General features: G+C 40.9%; 1 protein-coding gene across 1 annotated transcript in view; it reads right to left on the reverse strand.

The window, feature by feature from the left end:
- Positions 1 to 830: 830 nt before the first annotated feature.
- The window catches only part of tnmd (tenomodulin), a 59,056-nt gene continuing 31,973 nt past the window's right edge, over positions 831 to 27,913 (reverse strand). Inside the window, exons 4-8 of the mRNA XM_034690461.1 lie at positions 25,764 to 25,904; positions 20,378 to 20,485; positions 12,340 to 12,502; positions 8,853 to 8,947; positions 831 to 2,898 (exon numbers count right to left, since the gene is read on the reverse strand). Of these exons, the coding sequence (XP_034546352.1) occupies positions 2,689 to 2,898; positions 8,853 to 8,947; positions 12,340 to 12,502; positions 20,378 to 20,485; positions 25,764 to 25,904 (717 nt within the window). The 3' untranslated portion in view covers positions 831 to 2,688. The remainder of the gene's footprint in view (positions 2,899 to 8,852; positions 8,948 to 12,339; positions 12,503 to 20,377; positions 20,486 to 25,763; positions 25,905 to 27,913) is intronic.

Consider the following 27,913-nt stretch of genomic DNA (forward strand, 5'->3'; position numbering starts at 1 on the left):
GTCATCTGTGCTTTAAGAGGTTGACTTTCATGGTTAAAATATTGGACTTTTGTCCCACCGGGCATGAGGATCTCTCAGGGAGCCGGCTGTAATATCTGTATCAGCCTCTCCAGTCAGGGTGAGACATCCCATTCAGAGCGACTCTCAGGGCTTCCATGGCAATTTACTCTCACGACTACACAAAAGAGTCCTCGGAGACCTCGCCAGATAGACAACAGCATCTTACAAAAAATAACACTTTGCACTATTTCCCAATGTTGTGAGTGTAAAAGCTCTGCAACAACAACACCAGCATCCCTGAAAGCATCCTTTTTAATAAACATTCCATTTATTTGATGTGATAAGCGGGAAATGAATTATATAAAATGATTTTATGAACTTTTCAGAATTGCCTCAAGGGCTTTGTGTTACACTTGTCAGTTTATTTGAAGTATGTTTGCAATTATTGCAATTGTTAACTCATGCCACTACTTTTTACTTGACATAATGCTTTGGGCGATTGACATTATTGATTTAAAAATAACAATATGGTTGCAGTCTGAACTCCATTTATGAGCATATCCATAAAACATTTACATACAGCAATATTTCTCACCCTCTTTTTCACAGAAATCCATTTTGCTGCCAAATATTATTGATATCACTGACATTATTACCATGGAGCCAACATGAGTCATCTACATTTACTTAGCAGAGAAAACAGTGCATTATTATGCATGTGATACACCAGAGAGTCTCAGGTTATAAAACAGAAACAATAAAAAGCATGGATGTCTAGTTTTTCTTGTCAGAATTCTTGTAATTTAATGCTAAATGTGTCTGCTAATGAGCAGCAGGACTTATGGAGAGGAGACAAGGAGCTCTGTCTATTGTATGGATGGCATGAGTCAGATTCAAACCCACACACCCACATCAGCTTTCACACAAACACCCCAGGGTGTTAAGTGTCTTTCAAGGAAATCATATTGTTGCATATGAACAGAGATTATTCACACAATGAAAATTTTAATTGGAAAAAAACAAGGACAGAGTCAGAGACATACAGAAGTCTTCAAAGCACACTTTAACAAACAGGGGTGCTCTGTTTAACATAACTTGGATACTCAGGGGCATTTATGCACCTTGTTACTCCGATGACAGAACATCAATTACAAACGCCTATCTCACTTGCTTATCTGTGAGTCGCAGACAAGTTATTGCAGCTCGACAGATTGAGATGTGGTGTTGCAGATTAAAATCGCCGCCGCAAAGAAGGAAACTGTTTGAACAGTAGCAGTGTTTAAAGCAGTTTGTGGATCGCAACAACAGAGAAAACAATGGAGGATAACACAACAGAAAGTACATCACGAAGAGGTCTGTGCATTCTTAATTACACTGGGCCTCCTTGGTTTAACACGAGAGTAAAAACAGATATTAAAACTGCAATTCCACAGGATGCCAGTCAGAGGAATCCCAAGCCTTGATCTTGGGCAGCTGTAGCTAATCCTTAACTGGGATGCAAGTAGTGTAGCATTTATGTGTTTGTTTCTATTCCATTATTATATCTTCATTGTACATATACGAGGTTAACCATAGACTGTATTAAAGATGGAAGACATGATAGCGTCCCAAAAATGAAGTCAGATCATTTAAAGCTCCCCCTACTGACCAGCTGCTGTACAGGTCAAGAAGTGAACAAATGTGAATTTGACTTAAAAAGTCAATACACGTCAAATACATTTTTCTCAAAATGTCATAATTAATTTGTCTTATGCCAGTTTATATATACATATGTTCATTTTTCTAAGAAGTTGAGTTTTAATTATTTATTTGATGCTAAAAATAGTTTTAATGAATCTTGACAGCTCTGTTGACAACCACTCTTGATCATTTAGCTCCTCATAAGCAGAGTAGAGTAGAAGACAAGAGTCATTCAACTTTACTTAGCCCAGAGTGTCTGCTTCAAACCGCCACAAAAATCTGCAGTGGATGCACCGATCTGAGGGATCTTTGACGTGTTATCTGAGAGTTAAATGTGTGTTTTGGTTTAGTGGAAGGGGCAGGACATCAGAGTCTGGCTCGAAACATCATCACAAATGCAATATGGCAGCGTCCATCATGGTGATCATTGGCTTCACTTTTGTACAACAGGAGGAGCTGGATACATGTCATCCATCTTCACAGGGTCTTGTGCTTTTGTAGAATTTGAGTTAGTATAGAGAAAGTTTTTATCCACAGTTCATAGTGTTACATATATATATTGTTAGGCTCTATGTACATTTTCATGCATACAATATGAAAAAAACAAGTGTTATTTAACGCATAAAATATAAAATGAATGCTTCATTAATAAAGGACAAACAGTGCTGGAGTGTTTTTGTAAAGCAGAAGAGTTTCTGATGGCACCTTCCAAACTAAATTGCACCCATTCAACAGGATCAAATAGCAGGGATACTAAGTGGGTAGCTAGGCAAAGAAAATTAGACAGCTGTTAACAACCAATGCCTCTTAAGACAGAACCAACAGCACTTCAATAACTTTTAGACTATTTAGAATGACTACAACTCAATGGGCCAATCTTCAGACTGGATAATAACTGTGTTTAATGGACTACTTTGCTTTCCCATGTGGTCTGTAATATTTATCAAAAAGAGGATCTGCATCTTCATCAACATAAACACTTTAAAACCTCAGACAGGGCTTGCCCTCTCAGATCCTCCCCAGCATGCGGGCGATCCACCAGTTGCACGGCATGACAACCTGACAGATGACTCGGCCTCCTTGGTAGTAGTATGGCCACGGGTTGAAACCGCCCAGGGGCTCGTGGTAGCGGCGGCAGTAGCGGTAACCACGGCGACAGTACTGGCAGCAATAGCCTTGCTCGTCCAGACGGTTGTCCAGCTCGATTCCGACGTCTCTCTGCGGGAGGACACGGGCAGGAGCAGGCAGGGTTACAATCACACACATGACCGACGACAGTCCTCCCAAAGGCAAGGGCAAGAAAAAAAAGATGACGAATAAGAGGAAGAGGAAGAGGAGGAGGAGGAGGAGGAGGAGGAGGAGGAGGAAGGCAGGAATTCATGAGGCTGCTTAGCTTAGCAGAATATAGAATGTTAAAGCCAAACAAGAGTGAAAAGATCAGAATTGATGTGTGTGAAAATGCAAAGTTGTGCCATGCTTGATGACTGTGACAAAGAGATCAAGATAGCGGTGAGAGTGAGCAAGCGTGATTTAAGCTGCAGGAGCATAAAACATGATATAATACCCTTGACCTTTTCTATTATACCACAGGAAGCACGACTGCCGGCTGGCTGCACAATGCCCTATCTCTGAATCCTGCATTTACAGCCTCTCCACCACTGCTATCTTCAATCAAAGGGACTCTAATGTTGGTAGTTACCAGCATAATTACACTATTTCTTTCATCTCTGACCTCTTAACTCCCTCGACCGAAGCCCACACTCTGCGCCAAAATGGCTGCCCCTCCTCCAATAGAGCATTCAAATTAGAGCTCCCCACGTCTTGGCGCCCTCCCCCTGACCTTGACTTTAAGTGCACGGCACATTCCTAAAGCAATTAGCAGAGTAATGATCGCCTAACAAGGATTCTTTCATTTGCTCTTGCTGGCTGCCTCTGAATTTATAGAGGGGCCAAATGAAACCCAAACGAAAGGTAAATTGGGTAGAATTAATGGCCCTTGGATTTCTCCATTGTGCCGGTTGGTTCATGCCCCTGTACACTCATGGGGGGCTGAGTGCCATGCCTTTGATCAAGAGCAACTCCAAATGGGTTTCGGAGAAGTGCCACTTAACTCACCGCGCAACTCGAAGCAGCAACTGCCCCTCAGTATGCATTTGACCACATTTCAATCTCTTTTAGCAAATGAATCCTCTGAGACAATCCGCTTCTCGCTGTCTCGTTAAAGTGCTCTGATCCAGCGAGGAGTCGATGGCTCCACATTCAGAACAAACCGGCACAGTATTCAGCAAGCTCTCACAATGAGTCAGCTACATGCTCTAGTGCAGAACAAAACACATCCACTGTTGGGAATAGAAAATGTGTGGGAATTGTTTAAGAGGACAGGACCCAGAGGAGCACATGGCTCAGTCCACCTCGTCCCCTGCTGCAGTTAGTGCACGGATTAGGTTTTTCTTGCTTCCGCTCTTTTAGTCAAAGGGAGTCAATTTTAAACACATCTAAGGTTTTACTGTTGTAGCAAAAAAAACCCAAAAGGGCTGGGGATGGCAGTGCAAGCAAGCCCACTACTAAAAATACTGACCCCCCAGAAGCTTTCTTTTCCTTGTTATTCAGTTAAGAGACATTTTTATACTACTGGTACTCCTTCACTTCCTCACCCTCCTTCTACTCCTACTCCCTTTACTTCTACTATACCACAGATATTTTAAAATAATAATCATAAAAATAAATGATACTGAATTCATTTTTATAGCACCTATAAAAGTGCACATGCTTTTCATGACAGAACAATAATGTTTTCATACATACAATGTACAACTTTCATCAGTCCGGTCATGACAATCCAGTGACGAGAGACCTAATGATCGTTGACCTTTGCTGCTTGTTCTGTGATGTGATTGGTCTATTTTTATCCTTGCACATTTTACTGTACTGTATGAGAATGAAAGTAGAAGTAAATTGACAAACTACACCATGTCTGTTATAAGCTGCTGAGTGTGAGCTGCATTACTTTTGTTGGTGATAAGAAAAAAGATATGGTGGTTGATAACAGTAGATTACACTAGATTTTCTGGCAATGAGGATGCTAAGTGCAAAAGTTGGGAGAGCATTGTGATGTCAAACATTTTAAGTAGGGCTGTCAGAGATGAAAGAGGACTGTCAAGGTCCTTCCGGCACACCGTAAATAAGCCAACCCTTTCTGCTGCTGCTGTGATGGAAGATGGAAGAAATCAACAACACAGCTGCACTTCCAGGGCTCCCAGATGGCTCAGTTGACAAGCCAAGAGTAATATGCACAGTGTGTCAAACATAATCCAAATATCACTGAAGCACTTTGAGTTTGAGCTACCAGCTAGGAGCTAAGCATACAGGTGCAGCAGCAAAGCACTATTTTGGAGTGAGGGAATCGCCCCGGATGTGTGGATGAAGCTACAGTAGTAAGAACTGCTTTGCATTGTTAATGTGAACTGAAAAACAGTTTTGAAATGCAAAATGCTGGAGTTCGTAACATGCAATTTAAAATGTGATTAATTTGAGCACCCTTATTTTTGTTTAAAAGTCCCCCACTTCTGCAATGTACGTTTCTGAAGAGCTGTTTTGAGGCCAACCGTCGACGGCAGCCATATTGCTTCTGTTGAGCGATTGTGACATAAAGAGGCGGGCTTTGAGCCTCCTAGCCAACAGCTGCAGTGTTCCCGCCTGTCAGTCAAGTCAGTGTTGCCTCTCATTGGTAGAAGAAGACTTGTAATCTCGATATCTTCGAAATTGCCGTGTTAGAAAAAAATTCACCCCCCTACAGTGTGTGCTGATCGAAAAATGAGCTATCCAGACTACACTTGTCTTTTGTACCAGGCTGTAAACATGTTTATTTCTGCTGTAAAGATCGTCTTCTTTTAATTGGTGTGTATGTGGTATCCAGTACTTCCGGAGCCAGCCTCAAGTGGATCCTTGATGAACTGCAGTTTTTAGCACTTCCGTATTGGACTCATATTTTTAGACCGGAGGTTGCCACTTGGTTGTGCCTCAGGCAAATATTAGCCACAGCTAGCATTCAGCTCCTTGAGCTGTGTAATGCTATTTCCATAGTAATGTAAGATTGTAATGTCCTTGTAATGTAAAAGTACTTAACTGTTGTTCAACTATGATGGTTGGTTCTGCTAACTGAATCATCTTAAAGCATAGATGATCTTTGTAGTACCTGCTCCAGAACTTGGTCTTTACTTTTACATTTTTCCTTCTCTGTACTAATGCAGCAAATTCAATGAGCTTTTTTTTTATACATCTAGAGGTGCATTATAATCATGATGATAAACCTGGTGTCATTTTGTCGTGATTTTCAAATATCACTTGTTTTATCAAAAAGCATTAGCAACTGATAAAAAATACCTCACCCTCTCCATGTTTTCCCCATCAGTATTTCCTGCCACCTCCTCTGACTATTAGCATGAATCCTAAGCAAGCTCACCATGCATTTGACATGAGCTATGATAAAGTGGTTGAAGTTACGCACTCATGAGCCATACTTAAAACACATAGAAAGGGTGCGACAGATGATATCTAGGTTGTTTGATTTATTACTATGACAAGCACAGGTAGGCTTTTTAATGATTTATTGTTTCAGTCAAGTTTCAGGTCATCAGCTTCCAAGCAACAATCTGTTAGAGAAACAACAGGAAAGCTGTCAATGGACCAACGATAATCTTATCTGCTCCTCACAGCCCAAAACTGGGTGTTACGAAATCTGAAGCTCCGTCTCCGGAAAATGAAGAAAATATTTTATTCAAATGATGCAGCGTTTATCAAAACAAACAGCCAATAGGCAGCATTGTACCTTAAAAGACAATTAATCAGAGCTATCCTTTTAAAACGGCGGGTACATATTAATCACTCCGGCTCTGAGTTGCCGTCTCTAGTGGGATGTTGTGGTGATAAGAATGGTTCACCTTGGGAAATCTGAGGCAGTCACTCAAAAACAAGCAGCATTAATGAGGAGTAAAAGCCATTACCCCTGTGCTGCATCTGATTTCATCACACACTCGGGCTCATGCATGCAAACACACACACAAACTCAGACACCTCTGTGCATAATATGAAGCACTGGAAATGAATGAGTCTGCAGAGTAGAAGACTGCGTCAGTCATTCAATAAGACCTAATGAATCAAAGCATGGCATCCTCTAATCTCCACACTTGTTGGTGTTATTTCACACACCCTGATCAGCGCTCTTCATGAGCTTGAAGCACATGCCTGGATGTGTTATTAAATCTCATAGCAGAGTGCTCAGCACATTCATTCTGGGATCAAAACAGCAGAGATAACATTTCTGTTTCATAGCCTGCTTTGTATTCAAGAAGAGGGTTTTTTATGTCGAAAGCACAGGACATTGCAACATATGAGAATGTCTCGCTGCTTGTCCTGATCTCTGACTTTCATCTCACTGCTCAGTGTACAGTGAGAAAGAATGACAATGAATTTGGGTGTAATTGAATAAGGAGATAGTCATGTATTTCAGTAAACTCTGCTGGTCTACCAAAGTGATAAGGAGCTTTGGCTTCCGTGTAAAGATTTCACTAGAGGCACAAACAGTTCTGGCATTCACGGATATGAATTCCTTCAGCTTTTTGCACCTCTGTAATGCATGAACAGACGTGCAGCCTGACCCCGAGAACAGCTGCCAAAGGTTTGTGAGGATGCTACAAGTGACCCAGGCTGAAACACACTAAACATGTGTTTGCGTGCGTGTGTGTGGGGTCAATTCATATTGGAAGCCCATCCCTGCTATATGGGTCAAGGACGGTGGCACCATTCCTTCAGCCTTGTCAGATGGTAGTTATTCAGTTTGAAATTTCCAGGGCCACCACTGATACATGCAGCGCTCTGACATGGCAGCAGTGGCAAAGGTCACTTTCATATATCTCTCAGCCTCTGTCACAAGAACTCAGACATTTATTCTGCTTTACAAATACGTGGCACTGACATCCAGACTTATGGAACACAGATGAAGTGAATGCCTGTTTCCATTTCATGTGTCATGTGTGAGAGCATGATGGATGAAGACGCAGTAGGTAGGCGGGGATATAGTGTGAGTGGCAGACTGTGCGTGGTCATTTTCTGACTGTATGCACGTTTACATGAGATCCGAATGAAGAGTACAAAACAAACAGGAAAAAAAAGGAACGATTCGGGGAACACATGTGGCGTCCTGCTAGAATGAACGAGAGTTCAGCCTCCCAATTACAGACTGCAGACTGCCCTCTGCTTGGCCACAAAGGCCTTTGTTATCGCCGGACCCACAAACAGAGGCTGGATGTGCTGCTGGAATGGATTGCAGCGGTATGCATAACTCAGCGGATAGATTCAGAAAAAGGAGAGCCGAGTTTTTCATTCCTCCTGGTATGTTTTAATTGTGTAGCTCTGCGTTTCATGCAGCAGCAGACTAAGGGAGAGGTGTTTCTGGGACAAGTGTGATAAATGTCAACCATATAGGACGTTTTATTTCACATTGTGTCTCTTGCCATTTCTCACCGCTCTAAGGAGAAGATCTTCTCATTATCCTTAAATTTAGCTTAGCATCTACTGACCTGTAAGTGCTGTATGTGTGTGTATGCATAATGATACTTTGTGTGTGGTATCTTGAACATACGACTTCTATGCTGGTTTTTCTGTATTTGAGCGCATAATTCCTGTGATACCCTGCTTTGTATACTTTTCCCTCACAGTCTGGGATAATTACTCACACAGCACAGAGTGGTTTACATGCTGCACACCAAAACTATGCCACTTTGCCCCCCCATTCATTTTATACGCTTTGATAATTATAGCATTATTAATAAATGTAACTTATCTGTGCAGCAGGGAGTGACCTTGAGAGCGCTCCTTTGTGCAGCTTCGCAGAAAAAAAAAGGAAGTGAAAAAAGGAAGAATCGGGCGCTGTAAGGCACAAGTTGCTGCCTTTGAAAGGCTGGATATTCCTCTCAATTAATGGAGAGACATTAAGGGAGTCTTCAATGAACTGGCCTTACTTAAACAGATATATAGAGCAATTGCTATGCCCTCTGGTGCACAAAGTCAGTTTTAACATCAATTAGTGAGCGATTTATATGCAGAAAGAGTCGAAGCAGAGCCGGAGCTGACTGAAGTGGCTCCACTGTATCTCTCAGTGAGGCCTCACTTACATAGTCATGTACTGCAGGGTGGTCCAGGACGTCTCGGGCAAAACGCTGACCCGTGACCTCTACGTCCGGCGTGTCCACATTTCCCTCCTCAGCATCTGCAATTACAGAGACAACAGCGAAAAAAACAGGGAGTGTTTATGTCGTTACAGTTTTTTCCATTGTTTGAAGCAAAGTGAGAAAGCTCTCGGATTAAAATTTGGCTCGCATTCTCAGTTTTCCCAGTGGCTTGATGTTAATTACTCACATTCAGGAGAAATACCCCGGAATTCTTTCTCAGCATTTCAATGCTTCTGTCAAACAATGGTGTTGCTGCTGTTGTGATACTCACACACAAATCATTTTCCACAGATCCCAATTAGCAAAGCCTGCACATCTTTATGAGGAAAAACAATCTCTTTGAAACTCTCAGGTCTTTCTCTTTGGTTCTTACGTGAAACTATGGTGCATTCTTGTGCAGAAACATAAAAAGTCAAGGTAAAAGCAAGGTAGAAGAAAAATGTAGTCTCACTTTTGGCCCCTTCTCAGAACAAGTTACATACTTATAACTACTTGAAGTCTGCTGATATTTTCAACATCCTTTTTTGAGACACTGTAAACAAACCAAAACCTACACATCGCCAACCACTGAATCTCTATTAAAACGCTGTTGTCTTAAAATTATTGAATACTTTTGTCCATTTAACTGTGCTTTTTATTCTAGTGATTAAAAGCAGTTGACCAACATTAAAAATGATCCCTAAGAGAGCTCAGACCCAGCTTGACTTCGCTCTCTTTAAGACATTCTGCTTTATGTATTTTATGCATACTGACTTCTGAAATCACATTTCTCCCCTCAAGAGTTTCAGGCAATAATCTGTTTTTGAATTCAACCTAAGCCTTGAGTTTTATCATCCTAGACTTGATAAACACTGTGTTGGTATGTTCCCTCTAATCCACTTCACTTTTGATTCATTTTTCTCCCTCCAGAAGAATAAATACATTGGATTTATATTAGCTGTGCATACACTTCAACACAGCATACATGGTATTTGAAGTGCTTTATATTCCTGCATATAAATTACTGTGTTCAGTGCAGAAACATTGTGGTAAGGTTTCCATTGAAGCTCATGGTGTATCATCTTTTCCAAACATTGTTTCAGATACCTTTTTAATTGTAACTCCTTCAATTAATGTTAATAGTTCATTCTTCTTCTTGATTGCTAAAAAGCATGAACACTGAATTTTGAACACTTATTCTCAGAGGTGAAAATGATATGACTTACTGGCAGATTATTTGCCAACTTAATACAAGAAGACTTTTAAGACTCAAATAGGTCTAGAATTGTATACAGTTTATAAGATAACGTAAGCAAATAAAGCAGGTTTACAGAGGGGATAGTGATGCAATGTGTTGATAATGAAAAAAACTCAAAAGGTTTTTTTCGCCTGTACTTTATTTAGAGATTTAGTCTTTGTCTCAGTCTTTAGATGAAACATTTCTTAGTTTCAGTTACATTTGAGCCTTTATGCATTGTATAGTATTAGTCTAGTTTTAGTCTATAAGTCATTGCATTTTAATCATTACTTTTAGTCAAAACATTTCCGCTCTTTAAATCATTCATTTAGTCGCTCAGACTTTCATATCAGGGTTGTACCAAGTATCTAAATCTACTGCATTTCAATCTCTTAAAACTTTTACTTGTGTAATATCATAGGTTAATAATTTAGCCTAGAGTCTGCTACCAATGTGATGCTGCTGAGCTGTCCCTGCTGATCTACTAGAGTAAGGATAGTGCATCACACACAGATAAATATAGTAACATAGAGGAAAGAACCTTACTCCAAACCCATTCTGTGGTCGCTACGGGTAGATTTTATTTCTCTGACTACAGATAAAAGTGTAATGAACACAAGCGTGTTCAAAAAGGAAAAGAGCTGTATTGCACTTTTACGGGGGTCCTTAACTGTGCCTGTGGTGACAGGCAAGCTGGACAGACATTCAGTTCAAGGCACTACATCATCTTGTTTGCTTTATACTGTTTTGCACTGTCTACTCTGCTGCTGTAATACTTACATTTCCCCGTTGTGGGACGAATAAAGGATATCTTATCTTATCTTATCATCCTTGATGAAGAGTTGATCAAAACTACAATACATCTCACTAATCATGCTTTCTAACATTTTACCAAACTAGGATAAATGGAGGTTTTTACATGTGGTGATTATTGGTAATAGTAGTAAAAGACTGAAAATGTAAAATATCACACTGACATCACCCTGCAGCTGGTTGTGGTTTCAAATCATCAATCAGGATGAGAAAGATGCATTGAGGCAGTTAGAATTTGACTAGTGGTGCATTTGTTACAGGTTTGTGACCAAGTTAACACTGCACCCCTCAACTTACTCAGCCTGTCACAGGAATACATTGGTGGTATTTTGGCAGAGGGGGGAAATATAATGGATTATGTTGCCAGCTCTATTATCAGTGATATATTTTCAGCTCGTCATCGTCTCGTCTTTGTCATTTATCAAACATTTATCATCATAGTTTGATCACTTTTTTCATCTAAAAACTTGGTTGCATCACCAGTGCCATCCAATATACTAGCACCAGTTTAAAATGCAGAGAGAAGTATTAAATTGGGTTCCAGTATTTTTCACCTTTATCCGATAGGACAGCTGAAGAGAGACAGGAAATGTAGGGAGTAGGAAGCGGGGAAGACAATCAGGAAATGGTCATGGCTGGGAATCAAACCGGCGACCCCTGCGACGAGGACTACAGCCTCTGTATGTGGGGTGCTTGGACCGCTAGGCCACCAGCGCCCCAGTGTTACAGTAGCTTACCCAGAAGATGGAAGCAATCACTCTCCTGTGCAAAGCGTGCTGGGATACTTAACAATCCGGACCAGTCTAGTAGAGCCACTTTTAACAGCTTTTCACCCTTATTAAGTCATAAGCACATATTGAAAAGAAATAGTGGTATACTATCGATAAAAAATAACCCTATGGAGTGCTGGTTTGATGAAAATGACTCATCAGTTTAAGATAGCAAGTGACCAGCAGAGGTGGCGTGAGTCTAGGCAAATTGGTCATTGCACAAATTGGCAGAGGGTCTGTACCTCACAACTATCAATGTATCGTACTAAAATGAGCTAAACATCAAAAAACTGGACATCGTGGACTTTGCTGGACGTAATGGAAGTTGTCATTAGAGACCCCCCAAAACAGGTTAAGTCTTCCATACTGGTGCGGCCTATATTCTGGATTGTATGATACTTGTTTGGGAGTGTTGTATATTTTAAGTTACTGTATGCTACTGGATCTGAATGCATCTCCCACCACTGACCATTAGTCTCTTAATCTTTCATAGACACAGACAGGGGCCTGGGTTAGAAGTTCATATGTTTGAGGGATCCTGAGGTCTCAGATGACCTCCATATGGCTCGAGGGTTTGCCGTCCAGCGAGAGTTAGGCTACGTTTAGAGGCCGAGGTGCCCCCTGCTCTCACCGGTGAGGAGGGAAGGATGGATCCAGTGGATGGGCAGCTCCTGGCAAATCTCCCAGATCTTGGAGTCAAAGAGGAAGGTTGGGTTAACGATGGGCTCCTCGGCAGGAACCCACACTTGGGAGTCATCCACCTTCATAGCCATAGTCTCCATCTCATCCACCTGCTAGAAAACACCACACACATACACACGCACATACATATATAACGTAGCATGTAATAGCCTTCAAAACTGTCCAGGCCCCACACAAAGTAATGTCCTGCATTTGCACTCTCCTCCCCTGAGTCATGCAGCAGCTCCATCCTCGGCGTTTTATCTTCAACCCCTATCCTCTGAGAGGGCGGCAACTTCCTGACTCCTGACTCCCCCTGCCCTGACTCTCCTCCTCTTCTCCTCCCTCTCCTTCTCAAGCCTCCGGCGTGCTCTTTCTATTATACATCATTGAAATTCACAGACAGTGATGATTTGACTTTTAAATGACTTTAGAAGTGGTCTTCATTACTCTGAGTGTGGCTGCAATATCGTTTAATGTGACAGACACAATAAAGCCTTGCATTCTCCGCCCTCCTCCCCCCTTTGCCTCTCTCTCTCCCTCCCTCTCCTCCACCTCCCTCCCTCCACAACAATGCTTCGCTTGGCACCCAGCATTATCAGAGGGCTTAATTTGTTGATACTGTAGTTCATGAGCTGTAAAGTAAACTATTATTGCTTAATGATAGGGACTACATGTCAGTGCTGTCTAATAGAGACATATGAAGGGGATTTGGTAATGCTCTCCCCTAACAGTAGAGATATTTATTTTCTTCATGTATATGTAAATATACACACAAACAACACTTCTTCCCGTTCCCTTGTTAATTAGCAACCCAGAACAGAAAAACAGTTCACTTGACAAATGTTTTTACAAGGTGATTTTCTTCCAGTCTAAGGCTTAATTGCACATTAGTTAAGCTTGACGTAGAATCCCGGGGCTATAGTGGAAGCAAGAATCATTTATAACGGGTCGTGCCCCCCTCCCTCACGTTCACCCCTGTCACTCTCGCTTAAATTAGAGTTTCGCTTTTCATGCTGCTTCTTGTTCGTCACTGTGCCACACATTTGTGACCTGCAGAGAGGAATAAAAGTGCACTTTGTCACTTTAAAGATTGTGTTTGGGGCGCGGCAGGTGATACACTTTCCCCCTACTTTTTAAGCAGCTAGTGGACGATAAATGACTGGTTGAACTGGTGGTTGGTACAGTATAAGCGGTGAACCTGCATTGAGTTAGTGCTCTTGCCATTCCTGTGGACGCAGAAATTAAAATCAACCTCGGGGAACACAAACAGCACTCTCTAATTGGACCTCTTAACCACTGAAGCCAAGTGTGTCTTCTCTGGAAAGTAAACGGAGGTCACGACAGGGGGCTCACAACATGACTTTGACTTCACATCTGAGAAACGACTCCAATAACTTGTAGGAGAGGGCCTGGGGGGGGGGGGGGGGGGAGTGGTAAAGGTCAGCGTTTTAGCATGGAGCAAAGATTTCTAAATGCCAGTTGACAAGCACAAAGACAACATGATTACAGTCCTACAGTTTACACTCACTCCTGAAAGGCTTTTCTATTTCGCTATTGACAAATGATATATTATTAGGACACAAGCAACTTTTTATCAAGTACTGGACCATGGGAATGATGGTAATTTCTTTTGGGCTGCCTGCTCCTGCTGTATATGCTTTCCGCCTACAGTGCACAACTTAATTATACACCAGTTGTGCTGTAGTTAATGAATTTACCCTCTCCTGCCACTGTGTCCTGAGGGGGGACACACTGTCTACATGACACATTGTGTAAAGTGGTGCTATGTTTACCAGAGATCAACAAAGATTTGCTCATGATACCAAAGTGCTTTCCCATTCGGCACATAACACAGGCAGGAGAGTTTATTATGCAGTGTAACAGTTTAGTTTACACCAATATTCACGCAACTTACAAGAAGAGTGCTGGCACATGATTATGGGCAAGGAAAGTCCCCGTCACAACATCTTAAACTGTGAAATGTAACAGTGAATATTTATCCGTTTAAATTGATTTACAAGGAAACTTGTTTGGAGTTATACTAGCAAAGGGACACTAGGCTTTCGATTTTGAGTCCAATTAGGTAAATTCTGACATGCAAATGTATATTTGAAAATTATCATCTTGTTATTCAGCATATCAACAAGATGGACATTTTTCTGTTGTCAAGGGTTGGTGGGAAATTCCTGTGCTGTTAGAAAATCATGCTTTTGAGTTTCAAACAAGCTGTTTGGAATTCTTCACTATTGATCAGCAGCTAAAAAGACTATGCAGAAGTAAAGAGATTGCAGTATGTGTTTCAGGTAAAAGCAGCACATTTGATAACCAACATCAGCTAAGACAACTTAAGTTCAGCATTCTACCAATTACTGACTAACATCACTGTTAGCAAGCTGACATAATATTTATGTCAGAACTTGCATCTGTCATATCATGGACTGAAACTTCATCAAAGAGTATCGTTAGCTCAGGTGTGGCTGAATGCAGGGGTAGTGCTCGTATGTGTTACTTTGCTTAACTGCTGATCGTCCCCCTGAACCTGGGGGGACAGAGCCTTCTCCAGAGCCGTCCCCGCTCTGACCCTTCAACATTCAAAACTCTATCAAAAACTCACATTTTTAACCCTCCTGTTATGTTGCGGGTCAAATGGACCCTTTTTAAAGTCTATTTTCGGCAATATATGCCTTCCAAACCAGCTTAATGCAGCACAAAAATATGGGCAGCATATGACAGAAGAGGAGTCGTGTTCATTGATCAACATCACTTCATAAAAATAAAAAAATTCAAATATTTAAAATAAAATAAACAAAAATCTATTGCATGTCAAACTATTGTGTTTATATTTAGGGCTTTCCAACGTCCATTAAAAAAAAGTTTTAACATGGATTTAAATGAAAAACGAGTGAGTTATCCTTATTGAACCACGATCTATAATTGTGTCGTAATATAATGTTTCCTTATATAACATATTCTATTGATGGTATCAACCGTATTGTGTTATACCGTATCATAAAAAAGGGTGGGTAGTTATACTTTACATAACACTGGTACTGGGCATTCAAATCATCAAGCAGAAAAAGAGGACAAGCCCACACTGTTACTCAATGCCATACAGATTCTATAAGTTCACAATGTTTTAACCTGTTGGTCTTCATCCGGTGCTAGCCTTGGCAAATGTTAAACTGAACTTTCTAGTGTTTGCACCTGAGAGGTATCACTGGTCAGCCTGCTGTCAGTTGAGCTTAGAAACTCATACAAACAACATAAAATAAAAACCCTACACAAACTGAACAACGTAACTGCAGGACTTTAGTGTAGTCAAATCCTCTGCTGTTGTGTTTTCCTTCAGAGTCCTGTTTTCTCTTTTGCTGTTGCTGTCTGAGTGGGTTTTGGAGTGGAGGTTTTGGGTTGCTGGGCGAGCTTTGGTCATCCATATTAAGTGGTTGTTTAATGGAGCAAACAGCATCCGTTGACAATGTTAAAGGTTGTGAGGGAGGCAGATGGTGGTTTCTGTGTCAAACTGGGGGAACTGGAATGAAGCTAAGGGATTACTCCTCAGACATTTTGTAGAGGAGGCAAATTGAGAAGGGAGGAAAAAACCCTGGCAAACAATCCGTGTTTTTCACCTGGTTTTACCTCGCAGGGGATGCATTTCCTTATCAGCCGCTTGCAGTTTTTCCACAATTTTTGCCATTGTTTTTTACCTCGGCTCGAAAGCCTGCCGCGCCTGCTCTGAGCCTTCTCTCCTGTAAGCCTATGGCTGGGTTAAGCTAGGAACCATTAGTGCTCGGCTTTAACCCGTGTGAGCTTCATGTGTTTCACCACCTGAGGAGGAACTTGTGCTGATCTTTTTCAGGGTCACATGGGTGGATTTTCAAAGAGGATGGATCAGGGGTCGCTGTCTAATGTGAGAACAGAGCACAGCGAAGTCAGGCCAAGGTCATGTTTTATTACCTTAATATGGCCCCTTTGATATTTACTGAGCCTCTCTTGTGCAATCCAGAGTTTTTTTTCTCCTTCGGAAAAACATCCTTTGCTGCAATACTAGCGCTAGCAAGGAGAGGTGTAAATATAGTGGGGAAACATCTAATAGAACTACCTACTTTGGAGATGAACTTGGTTACAGAATATTGTGTGCCATTTGTATTGTTTCAAACATATTGGTCCAATTATTGCTCCAAATTACTTTGACATTTCAGGAAATGCAATCATTTAATTTCCTGCCGGGAGTTGCCTGAGAAAATCAATGTCATTTTTATGGACAGTTGTTGGTCCTGCACCCTTTATTTATCTGGTGCACATCAGCAATTTTCAAATTAACATTATTTTTTACTACTGTTACATTTTTTTTCTTCTTTTACTCAGAATAAGCCCTTCTGTCCATGTGTTTGGTCCAATTCCTCTTCTCCAGGCCTGTTCAATATCTTCAAGACACCTTACTCAATTATCAACTCACCATGTTTCCGCAGTCTCCCATCAGCCTTGAAGCATATACAGCAGCACTTTTCCACTTATTCATCTCCCAAATTGTCAAAGTTGATGATTTATGCAAGTATGTCAGACTTTAATATCCTTTGAAGCTATATCAGCACCTGGTCCTGTATCTATACATGTCTGCATTACGGTCCCTTTTCCAGTCTCGTTCCCTTGAAACTCATAGAACTTTAGTTGCCTCAGTTTGCATTACCTACCCATGCCACTACTCTTGTGGATCTATAGCTTACCAATACATCCTTGGAGTATTTATGTCTGCATTGTAGTCTGCATTGGGAGCTTTTTTTGTGATCTATTAAAACAAACTCTGACCCTCTCTGTTAATTAAATTCCATTAAATACCAGTACAGTAGCAGACTCATGTCATCAATATCACTAAAATGAAATCAGCAGATTATATTTGCACACATGAATGTAGTGAGTTGTCTCCAGTATGCCACAAAAAAATACAAGAATGTTTTAAAGTGCACTAAATATTTAATCACCTTTGTCTTACCTTCACATTCTTCCAATGTTTGAGAGGAAAACCAGACTATATCCGAACTTTATCACTTTAAGTGTTAAAATCAGATGTAACATCAGAAGGCTTAAAACAATCATGGAGCAGAAATTCAGTACTTTTTAGTTGTATAAATATCTTATTAAACTGAGCTGTATCACCAAGTGTGGTTTTTACTTTCCAGAAAGATCACAGTGATGGCTGCTTCACACACTGCCTTCACGTCACGTCACATCTGTATCACCTGCAATGTATACAGACGGCTCTCCCACAATTATCACATATCCTGATAATCAGTCAAAGTCCAGGCCAAGCTGCAAGCTTAAATCCATGGATCAAACTTCTGTCAAACAATATCTGAGATAGAGGAACTCTGATTGACGTGAGCACTCTGGCTCAATATGAAAAAATCAGTGTGGGTCCTGTAAATAAATACTGCAGTAACACCCATGGGTAATGATGAATGATGGATGCACTGGCACAGCTGAAGGACTATGTGGATGTTACAGCAACGTGGTTTCACTCAATGTTTTTTATTTTATTTGTGACTCTCCTGCTGTGAAAAACAAACAATATGCTCTCTATTCTCCACTTCATTCACAAGCACCTCTATTTCTGTGTCAGGGACTTTTTATTATGCACCTTCCTCACTGCTGTTGTAGTAAGAACCTTTGATCTGCTGGCATTGTTGTTCACAAGGTGCTTTGTATTGACCATCTATAGGCGAATATGGGCATGTGAGGGTACGAGGTTGGTCCATGTGCATATATTCCCAAGAGAACATTATGTGCAAGTGTGAGCGCAATTTTATAAATCAAACCTTTTTTTGGCGCACGCCACTTTTGGGGACTTTAGCATTTGTACACTTTTAGTATGGATTCCATGCACTGTTTTTTACATGAGACCACAGGTAATCAATGTGCCTTGACAAAAAAAGGTAAAGGCAAAAAAGCCTAAACAAGTCAATGTTAAAATTAAGATATTGAAGAGCTTGAACAGACACTATATTCATTCATGATACTTGTGTGTATTAGTAGTCATATCTTTCAGGCAAAGGGAAGCTATTTGTTCCCTCTGGTTTCCCCTCTTGACCAAGTGGCAACCTCTGGTCTAAATATATGAGTCCAATGCGGAAGTGCTAAAAACTGCAGTTCATCGAGGATCCGTTTGAGTCTGGCTCCGGAAGTACCGGAAACCACATACACATCAATTCAAAAAAGCCGATCTTTATAGCAGAAATATACATGTTTACAGCCTGGTACAAAAGACGAGTGTAGTCTGGATAGCTCATTTCTCGATTGGCACACACTGTAGGGGGGGGAAATTAGCTTTAAAATTAAGCTAAGCTAATTTGATGTTATAGAGGCATCATAATTAGCCCAGAGTCATGAGAATTACCTTAATCTCCTCCTCTTAGTCATGTGATTGTGATGGGAACTGTTCCTTATACACCTCACCATGTCAAGAAACAACAAATATTATCACCTAAACCAAGTTTCCACACCACTGTAAAGATGAATAATTTTGAACAAAGTTATCCATCAAGTTGCAAAGTGTAACTGCTAAACATTTAATTCTAGTTCTTTTAATTGTTTTGATATCATTCTTTTAAAAATGAGCTTGTAGCAACAGATTAGTTAATAACATGTGGGACTTTGAAAAGATATCCAGAGCACTGGAATCAATAATCTTCCGTTTACTGAGTATTAATCTCTATTAGCACTCATTTATACAAGTGTGCAGCACTTGAATTTACATTGGTTCACATGAGGCAAGATACCCCCAAAAACACAGAATCAGCTGCATAGAAACCTCATTTCAAGGACACAAGGCTGCATTGCTTAGCCTCATTATCATAATCCTCTCACAAAGCAAGTCTGAAGTCATGTATGATTGTTTAAGTGACTGATTGGAACAACCTAATGGAAATATCATGAGGAATCTGTTATATTGGTCAGTTATTGAACATAGTATAAATATTGAAGTTAGCTTGTGGCAATCCTAATAAGGGCGTCAGTGACTACTAGTAGAAGTCTGCGTCCCTTTCTTGGACTTGGTTGATTCACTTTGAAACTATGAATTAAGCCAATTAGGCTTTACAGTGCACAAAAGAAGACAGGTATGGCATGGACATATGGTGCTGCTAGGGCAATTAGTATGTGTAAACGTGGATCAGACGTTATGTAGATGAGAGATGGAAAAAAAAAACAGTGTTTTGTTTTTGTAGGGTGTAACAGCTTGTGTTCTTAAAGTTAAAACTGAGTCTGGGTTTTGCTTGGACTGACAATTGCCTTACTCTGTTTTTAAATTGAAGCGGCGAGCCGAGAGCGTCAGATATTTGCCAGCTACTGTACTTCTTCCCAGCTACAATGTGAAATGTAAATGAGAGCATGCGAGCAGAAGACATTTGAGAGTGGGATTTTCTCTTTGAACATACAGCCCACTCAGTGAAATGCACTGTGACACAGAAAAATTGAGGATTTTGATTGATTGAATCTCTTCCCCTTCCTTTTTGCAGAAGTTCACATACCACTGTAAAAATCCCAGAGAAGTAAAAATGAATCTCCCTAAACTTAGAGAGGCAGCCTTGTGGATTTTACAAAGCAATCCTCTCTTAAAAAATACGGTTTTAATGGCTTACCTCTCACTCAGACCACTCTTGCACCCTTCCCCCTTTAGGCTATTTGGGTAGAGCCTTTGGAGGAGATGATTAAAAATTAATATTGGCTCAAGATTGACAGCAAACAGCATTTGAAGTGAGCCACAAAGAGGCTACGGGTTTGTGGGCAGCTTTCTGACAGTTTCACAGGCATCACAAACCCTAGTTTATTCTTCAGTGAGAGGGGCGGGGGAGTCGGGATAAGATGGACAGGCTGAGGATTTGTGCTGTGCTCTCAGTGCTCTACTCTGGTTATCTCCCGACAATATGCATGACAGCCTCTGCAGGACTACAGAGGATCCGAGGAACAGACAGCTGTGGGAGGAAACTCACCACTGACTCCGTGTCCTCAGCCTCCACCTCTGCCACTGTGGGTAGCTTTCTGGTTTGGGTCCTGATGTAGCACCTCTGATGTTCAGCAAACCGGATCCCAGTGATTCCCTTTGAAAAAAAAAAAGAAATAGAAATGAAGGAGATGCTCAGAAATTCAGATGTATGTATGATTCATTAGCTCTCTATGATGTGGATACCCCGTAACTGGAGCGATCATTTTAAAACACCCATCTTTTTGCTCATAATCAAAGCTCTTAAAAAAGTCAAAGAAGTTAAAACCTAATGAGTGAGAAGAGGTGTACGTTTGATCTTTTTTTCTTTAAGCCTGGTATAAAATTGATGACTGCTCGGCCCTTGCAACAGAGATCTTGCTTTCAAGCTGAATAGAAGTAAAAGGCGGGGGTGTTTCAACGTGGATGTATAATACTTTATAGCTGGATAGATCGCATAGGAGAGCCGAGCGACATTGTTGAGAATGAAGTGTTTTCTACAGAGAGTGCCCCCATTGAATTAGGCAGTCATAGGTCCCTGTCACTCTCTTAATCTGCGCAGTCAAGTGTGGAGTCAGTCTCTTCAGATCCACTGATGATCCTCCGCCATGTGGACTGGGGCTCTATTCACTCTGACACACTGAGCCTCAATAGGCAAGAAAGATCAGTTAATTCTCTCGCTGCCATTCTATGTTAATCTAAGATATTCAGCTGGAATAAGTCTGAAAGACTTTCACTTGATCAGATTGTATCCAATTTATTTTCTGCAGAGTAGTGCTGTTCATTCAGCACACCGTATTAGAACAGACGACGGGATCTACATCTGCCACGAGGCTTTTAAATTGTATCAACCAGAATGAGCAGTACCATGAAAATGGACTTGATTCAATCTAAATTTAATTACAGCAACACGGTGATTGCAATGAAGTCTCCTTTGAATTGGTTAACTTGACCATGTGGTGGCTGTTCCTATGTTTTCTGTGGAGCTGTCACTCTGAGAACCAGATACCAGCCGCACACAAGACATGATACAAAGTGATGCCTGTCATAATCTGCCGCGTGTAATTTCATCAGCCTGGAAAAAGGATGGGGCAATAATGGTCTCAAGCACAAAAGCATAATGTTTGTGCCGCGCTTTATTGTGATGAGTCTCTGTTTAATTTGGGTCTGCTGAATTGGTGAGCTGCAGCACAAGAGGAGAGGGCGATGTTGTGATGAGATACAGTGATTACTGGGGGTTGGTCAATCAGAAAATGAAGAAGGGCACATTAACACGGAGATGAGAAATGGAAAAGCGCTGCCATTTTTTAGCATATCCATGGCGAGATGCTCATCTGCGTCTAATCAAGGAAACAGAAGACATGTCACCGCATGCATCCTTCAGCTCCAGTGAAAAAAATCAAACAACCAAAGCCATGCCAGCAGCGATTAGCTTGGTCATTGCATAGATACCATCAACATCATTTATATATTTGAGGAATGGATTTGGACAGATGAATGCTGCAGGGTATTATTTGTGCCTCACTATTATTTGCTCTTTGAAAAGGATGCGGTTCAGTGTACAGCTGAAGAAAGAAAGGTAGGCTTTTATCATGAAATTCCCCTCTGACCAGCACATCCTCATGGCTGAAGGCGATCTGAAGGCAGACAGCAAAAAAGTATAAAAGAATACCAATACTGAATAGAGTTTGATACACAGAGAAAAGTTTTCTGAGAGAGGTGAGCATATGTTTGCAAGCTACGAGTCATTTTTCATTGGAGGGAGTTAAACAACAGTAAACTACCCTTGGGGTTTATATGGTGTGATAACTACTAATACAGAGAGAATGTAGTTAACTGTTCTACAAGAAAATATGTAAATTCAAAATGTCCATGTGATACAAAACTATAACATCATACAATAAGAGCCACACATGCCCAATGACAAGTGGGGTCTGCTGTCCCAGGTCCTGGGACAGAGGGCCATTCGCCCTCCATTCGGCCACTCGCCCTCCATACAAAAATAGTTTGGCCTTTTAAACTTAATACACCGTAAACACGAAAGTTCTGTTGGCTGTTGCTCTGGAGATGAGAGACTGAGAGGAAGGGAAAGTGTACAGATGAGCATGATGCTGTAGTAGTTGAGCCACCAGCACACAGAAAGGGAGAGGAGAGAGAAAGTTAAGGTGATAAAGACTTGTTGCTTGGCCAGATTGAGGGAAGATGATGTGGCACCTGACTCGGAGTGAGAGCAGCAGGGATTACAGGGCTCTTGGGTTGCCCTGTCCAGGCACAGGTAAACCTGTCAGCTAGCCTGAAGCCACATGAAAACCACTTTATTGAGAAATATATACAGTTATGCTCATAAGTTTACATACCCTGGTAGAATTTATGATTTCTTGGGTAGTTTCTGTTGTCATTATGATATAAAAAGAGTAAACACAGTTGTTTGACAATAAATGGCTTTACCCAACCACAAACCATGAGTGACAAAAAAGGCTTTTCTGTTATCACAAATTCTGCTAGGGTATGTAAACTTAAGAGCACAACTGTCCATGTTGTTCCAAAAGTACAAATTACACAGGAAAGCTCTTGATGTTTAAGTGTCCTTTCTTTCTTTTCCAACATAATGTCACATGACCTCCTGAAACAAGAGACCTTCAGAGGTCAGGGGGCTGAACAGCCTGTTATTTGGTTAGCTAACTTCTTGCATAGCATGCATCACTTCTCACACTACTTGTTTAAAGAAATAAACCCATCAATAAATAATATCAATTCACAAAAGTACCTGAAAACACTGTATGTAGCACATTAGTTTGTGAATGTATATTTACTTGCTAAATGTGGCTAGATCTGTTATGCTAGTTGGATAAACATTTGTATAGCTTGAGTGAGCACACGTTTTTCTGCTCTAATGTTTGATATCTGTAATGTTTTGGAGTTAGCCCATAAGCAAAAGTCTGTCACTGTCAAATTGACTTAGTAATGTGTTGTCATTCTGTGAGTTGCAACAGCTTGTTTGAGTTTCCTCATCAGTCATTCTTCTTTCCGAATAAGAAGTCGTGTGCATTCGTTATTAAACTCCAGATTCTTTTAGCAAGGGAGTAGCTCTATAAGATGAACTCCCACAACAAACTAGTCTTCTTGTTACATGCAATAGCTACCTGGGCCTCATTTTGTGGTTACCTTGAGTATAAATGAAATCAGACTGGACAGTAAGCTTCCAAAACCAGCTTTCTCTTACACTAGGTTAAGAAACCAGTGGGGCCCATAGCTTTGAGAGCTGCACTTACTCTAACACAATGTGAAGTTTGATACTAAAGCAAATAGACATCACCCTTAAAGGGTGGGAAAAGGAAGAGAACCATGCACCTCTTGGTCCTTCCAGTACCCGTAGTCCAAACCATAATTAATATGGACACCACAAGTGTTCACTGACTGTGAAGGCAAAATATTTGGAGCTCCCCCTACTGACTGGCTTCAATATAACCCTGCCTCCCTCATGTAGACAGATGGAGCATGGTTCAAACTATAAGATTAAAACAAACATCATATAATTTGATGTTCCTTATCATGCTTATTTGTGCTCAGGTTCATTTTTCTGAGGAATTTAGTTTTACCTGGTTACTCCACAAACCAGATGACTTCTGTGAGTGCCTTGGCTGCACCAGTACAGTTTTTGAGCTTCCCATGAGGTGGTATTATGGCTTCACATCTCAGAATGGGAGGAGCATGGAGGTTTGATGTCCATATTGATATACAGTCAATGGCACAAACAAAAAGCCACTGTTTAATTAAAATCATGGCCAGAAGGGCTGTATGTCATAGTTAGTCACATCCCATTGAGTTGTTTTGCTGATAGCTGTGTCTGTGTCAGAGTCTGCATCAGCGTCTGTGCAGGCTGCTGTCAGAAACTGTAGTAGGCTACGATACATTTAGTCTGTTTTCTTTCAGACTTCTCCAGGTAGCAAAATCGTGTTTCTAAAAACAGGTGCTGATTTTCTGATTGCGTCCTAACTCTCTTTTGATCCTTCGATTTACATTTAAAATGTTTACACTCATTTGTTTTCATGTTTTAATTCTAATGCAATTGTCCTAAATGTGCTTTTGTTCACTTGCCAAGGATATTTATGATGAGTTTTCATTTACCGTGACTCTCTCTCAGTGTTTCTCTGTCTCCAGTTTGTCCATTTCTCTCTGGTTAAAATGAGTTTAGTATTTGACTGAAACAATAATAAATGCATTTTGCCTGTGGTCCACACAGTCCTGGTGGCATAATCCCCTCATTTTCCATTCCTCACACAGCCCCGCGGCTCGATGGAGTCTGTTTTAAAGGTAGCTGTGAAATAACATGCAACAGACCCCTCTTTTTTGTATTCAAAAAATCTATTCTAACATCAGCACATAAGCTACCACTTAGTACACCCTATTGTAAGTTCTGTGTGGGTTTCCTCCTCACCCCCCTTTTTTTCTTTCTCACAATAAGGTTTGAATTACTCTGCTCACTCGCTTGTTTCTTAGTCTTCCATGGTGGAGCACTGAATCAAACGAATCTCCTCAGGGGATGTGCTTCACTAACAGGAAGCGGAACAAGCAACAGGCATGCGTGTTTATACATGTGTGTGTGTGTGTGGGGGTATGTGGGGCGCGGGCACACAGAATGGGCTTAGTGAGAGAGAGAAAGAAAAAGAAAGATTGATTGCAGAGGTTAAAGTTTTCCAGTGCTTTGCTTAGTTTCCATCATACTGCCATTTTAAATTCACAAAGACTATTGTTACAAAAACAAAAACAACTCAACATAGGTTCGTGTTTTTTCACGATGAGGTGTATCCTGCAACTTCCAGCCTTGCATCCCAACATTTCACAGCAAATAATGGAGCCAAAATAAGAGCATTCATTACCCAGTCAAGCAGCACGCTTCTGTCTCTAAGGTGCAGCGTGTGTGTAACCTCCTGCACACTCCAGCAGGATTTAGGAATGAAAGGTAAGTTAATGAGTTCTGCTGGAGACAAAATTGCAGTTGAAAAAAAAGGTTTGAGGAACAAATAGAGATGGATTCTTAATAGTGTTTGCCTCTGTACTCTGAAGAAGTTACTGTATATTATTAGCAGGAGAAAAACAGTCTTTCAGAAGAGACTAATCTTCCTTTCTAGGCTGCTGTGCGCACTAAAACATAAAACCCTTGTGTACACCATGCTGAGTTGTCTTTCAATGACTTTCTTTCTCAGATGCTTCGAAACTATATCACCATTTTTATTTAAAAGGACGGAGCATTGTTGAAGAAGATAGGGATAAATGTTGTCAACTGAAAAGGGCAGGATTAGCACATAGTTGTTCTTCCTGTGCTGAAGAGGAGACACAAGTATAGCAGAGAAAAGACAAACAGCCTTCATGGATTTGTTTAATCTTTTACTTACATTCTTGAAGTCGTGCACCTCCACAACCTCCTTGCTCCCGTTTCCCATTCTGAAGATCTCAATGCTCTGACCTGGGTCAATCTCCATCATGCTGTCGGTCTCCACGCCATCCAGCATGGCTTTGTACTGATGGTCGTACACCTGAAAGGACATACACAACAGTCCATCACTGTGACAAATAGATCAGCAAAACACAAGTGTATTTATCATTGGCTGCACTTTTTGTGGCTTTTGTGCCAAAGAAAAGTAAAAGCCTGTCAAAGCAGAGTCCACCCAGAATGACCTTTCAAAAGTCACTAATGTTTCTTAAACAACTGTGTGTTATAGAGTCAGGCTATATAAGAACAGCCTGTCCCGAGTCCCGACCTCTGAATTGTTGCCCACTTCTCAGACTTTTGTCTGCTTTTCAATAAGTATGGTGCTGACGGCTATGTCCCAAGATAGAAAAACAATCAGACCAATAAAAGGTTAGAATCTTCCTGTTTCAGACCAAGAAAAAAACAACAGAAAATTTCCACTGAAATGGCAAAGAGTGCTTATGATGTTGACATGTCTGCACAGGTAAAAAAAAAAAAAAACAGAATAAAACAACAACCCTCACACCTACATTTTTTCAATTGACATGACAGAGAGTGACCATGACAGAAGCAATGTGTTGCTTGTCTCAGATTGAAATCAATCAGAGAAAAGATGTCAAAAAAGAAAATGTCACACTGAGACAGTCAGAAAATAGCAATTCAGTCTGATTATAAGGCTGATGTGAGATAGAAAAATGCTCTCAGAATACTTGCTATATGTGTTCGTAGTATATTTAAAATGCATTTTGAACAATACATTTATCAGGTTTGTTTCGACATCTTGTTAATAATATAGCTGATGGCTGACTATTAAAGAGACTGTTCTATCTGTTCTATACAACAGTGTGACCCTAATGTACCTATTTACTCTTGTGGGTAGGTGCAGGTGGCGACCTCTGGTGGCTGTGTTTGTTACTGTATGACAGAAGCAAAGGCAGAAGTCAGGTAGGATAAGATACTGGACTATTTAACCAGAAACAAAGAGTTCAGGTTCAGGATGACACTTAAAGTCACGCTGTCTGCTTACACTGTAAGCTTTATGATCCAATAGCCAAGACACATGATGTAATATACCTTACATAACTAACAAACACATTTCAATGGACCTTCTTAAACTGAACCTTTAACTGATCAAACCTTACTCAATGTATATAACAATGGACAACATGACTGCTCCCCAAAAGTGAAGTGTCACAACCCAACCCACACAGTATTACCAGGTTTAACAGACCCAGGCACCGTTAAAGAGAGCTCCAGGTAGTGACAACACTTATACAACCAACCCCACCACATGGTCTCCCACAACCCACAGCACAGCAAAGAAAGGAGTGGCAAGATGTAAGAAAGAAGACAGGGAAGGCATAGACAGAGTGAAAAGCCTGTTAGGGCTAGAGCTCATCCCTGCCCAGGTAGGCTGTACGCTCTACCTACCCCCAGTCCCCCACTTTAATGAGGGATGAGAGATGAGAGAGAGAGTTTTCTACTAACATTATTTCTTCTCCATATCCAATGAAATGTTTTTACGTACATTGCCAGTTCGAGCTATGGAGACAGTAATCCCTATTTGGGGATTCCTAGTAATCTCAGGGGCATATATTTTCATCATGGGAATATTCTGGGTTTTTGTTTGTGGTACATTTGTAGTCTGAGCAGTATTGACCAATAATTTATCAGCACACTTACTGTATGCAAGAAAGACAGTGCGGAGAGCAAAAGCAGGTGCTTTTTTCACAGTCCTCAACTATACTGACATTTGTTCACATTGGTAGTTCAGTCAGACAACTCATGTTTAATTGTTTATTGTAGCAGCAAAAACATATTCATGTTTGGCGCCAAGGCTCCGGCCTCATCACTCCCTGCAGAAAGTTTACATGCAGACTTTGAGGAGTGATGAGCAAAACATACTAAACACGCCCGGAGCCTGCAGGTGGAAGCTGGGGAGGCGGCGGGGAAGAAGAAATATCAGCAATGGCATGCAGCAGCAGAGTCGTTGACAGGCAGAGGGAGAGATGGGAGATTTTTCCCAGTTTAAATAGACCGCCAATTTGAGAGGCAGAGGGCAGGATTGGATGA

This window comes from Notolabrus celidotus, chromosome 8 (genome assembly GCF_009762535.1).
Source record: "Notolabrus celidotus isolate fNotCel1 chromosome 8, fNotCel1.pri, whole genome shotgun sequence".
NCBI lineage: Eukaryota > Metazoa > Chordata > Actinopteri > Labriformes > Labridae > Notolabrus > Notolabrus celidotus.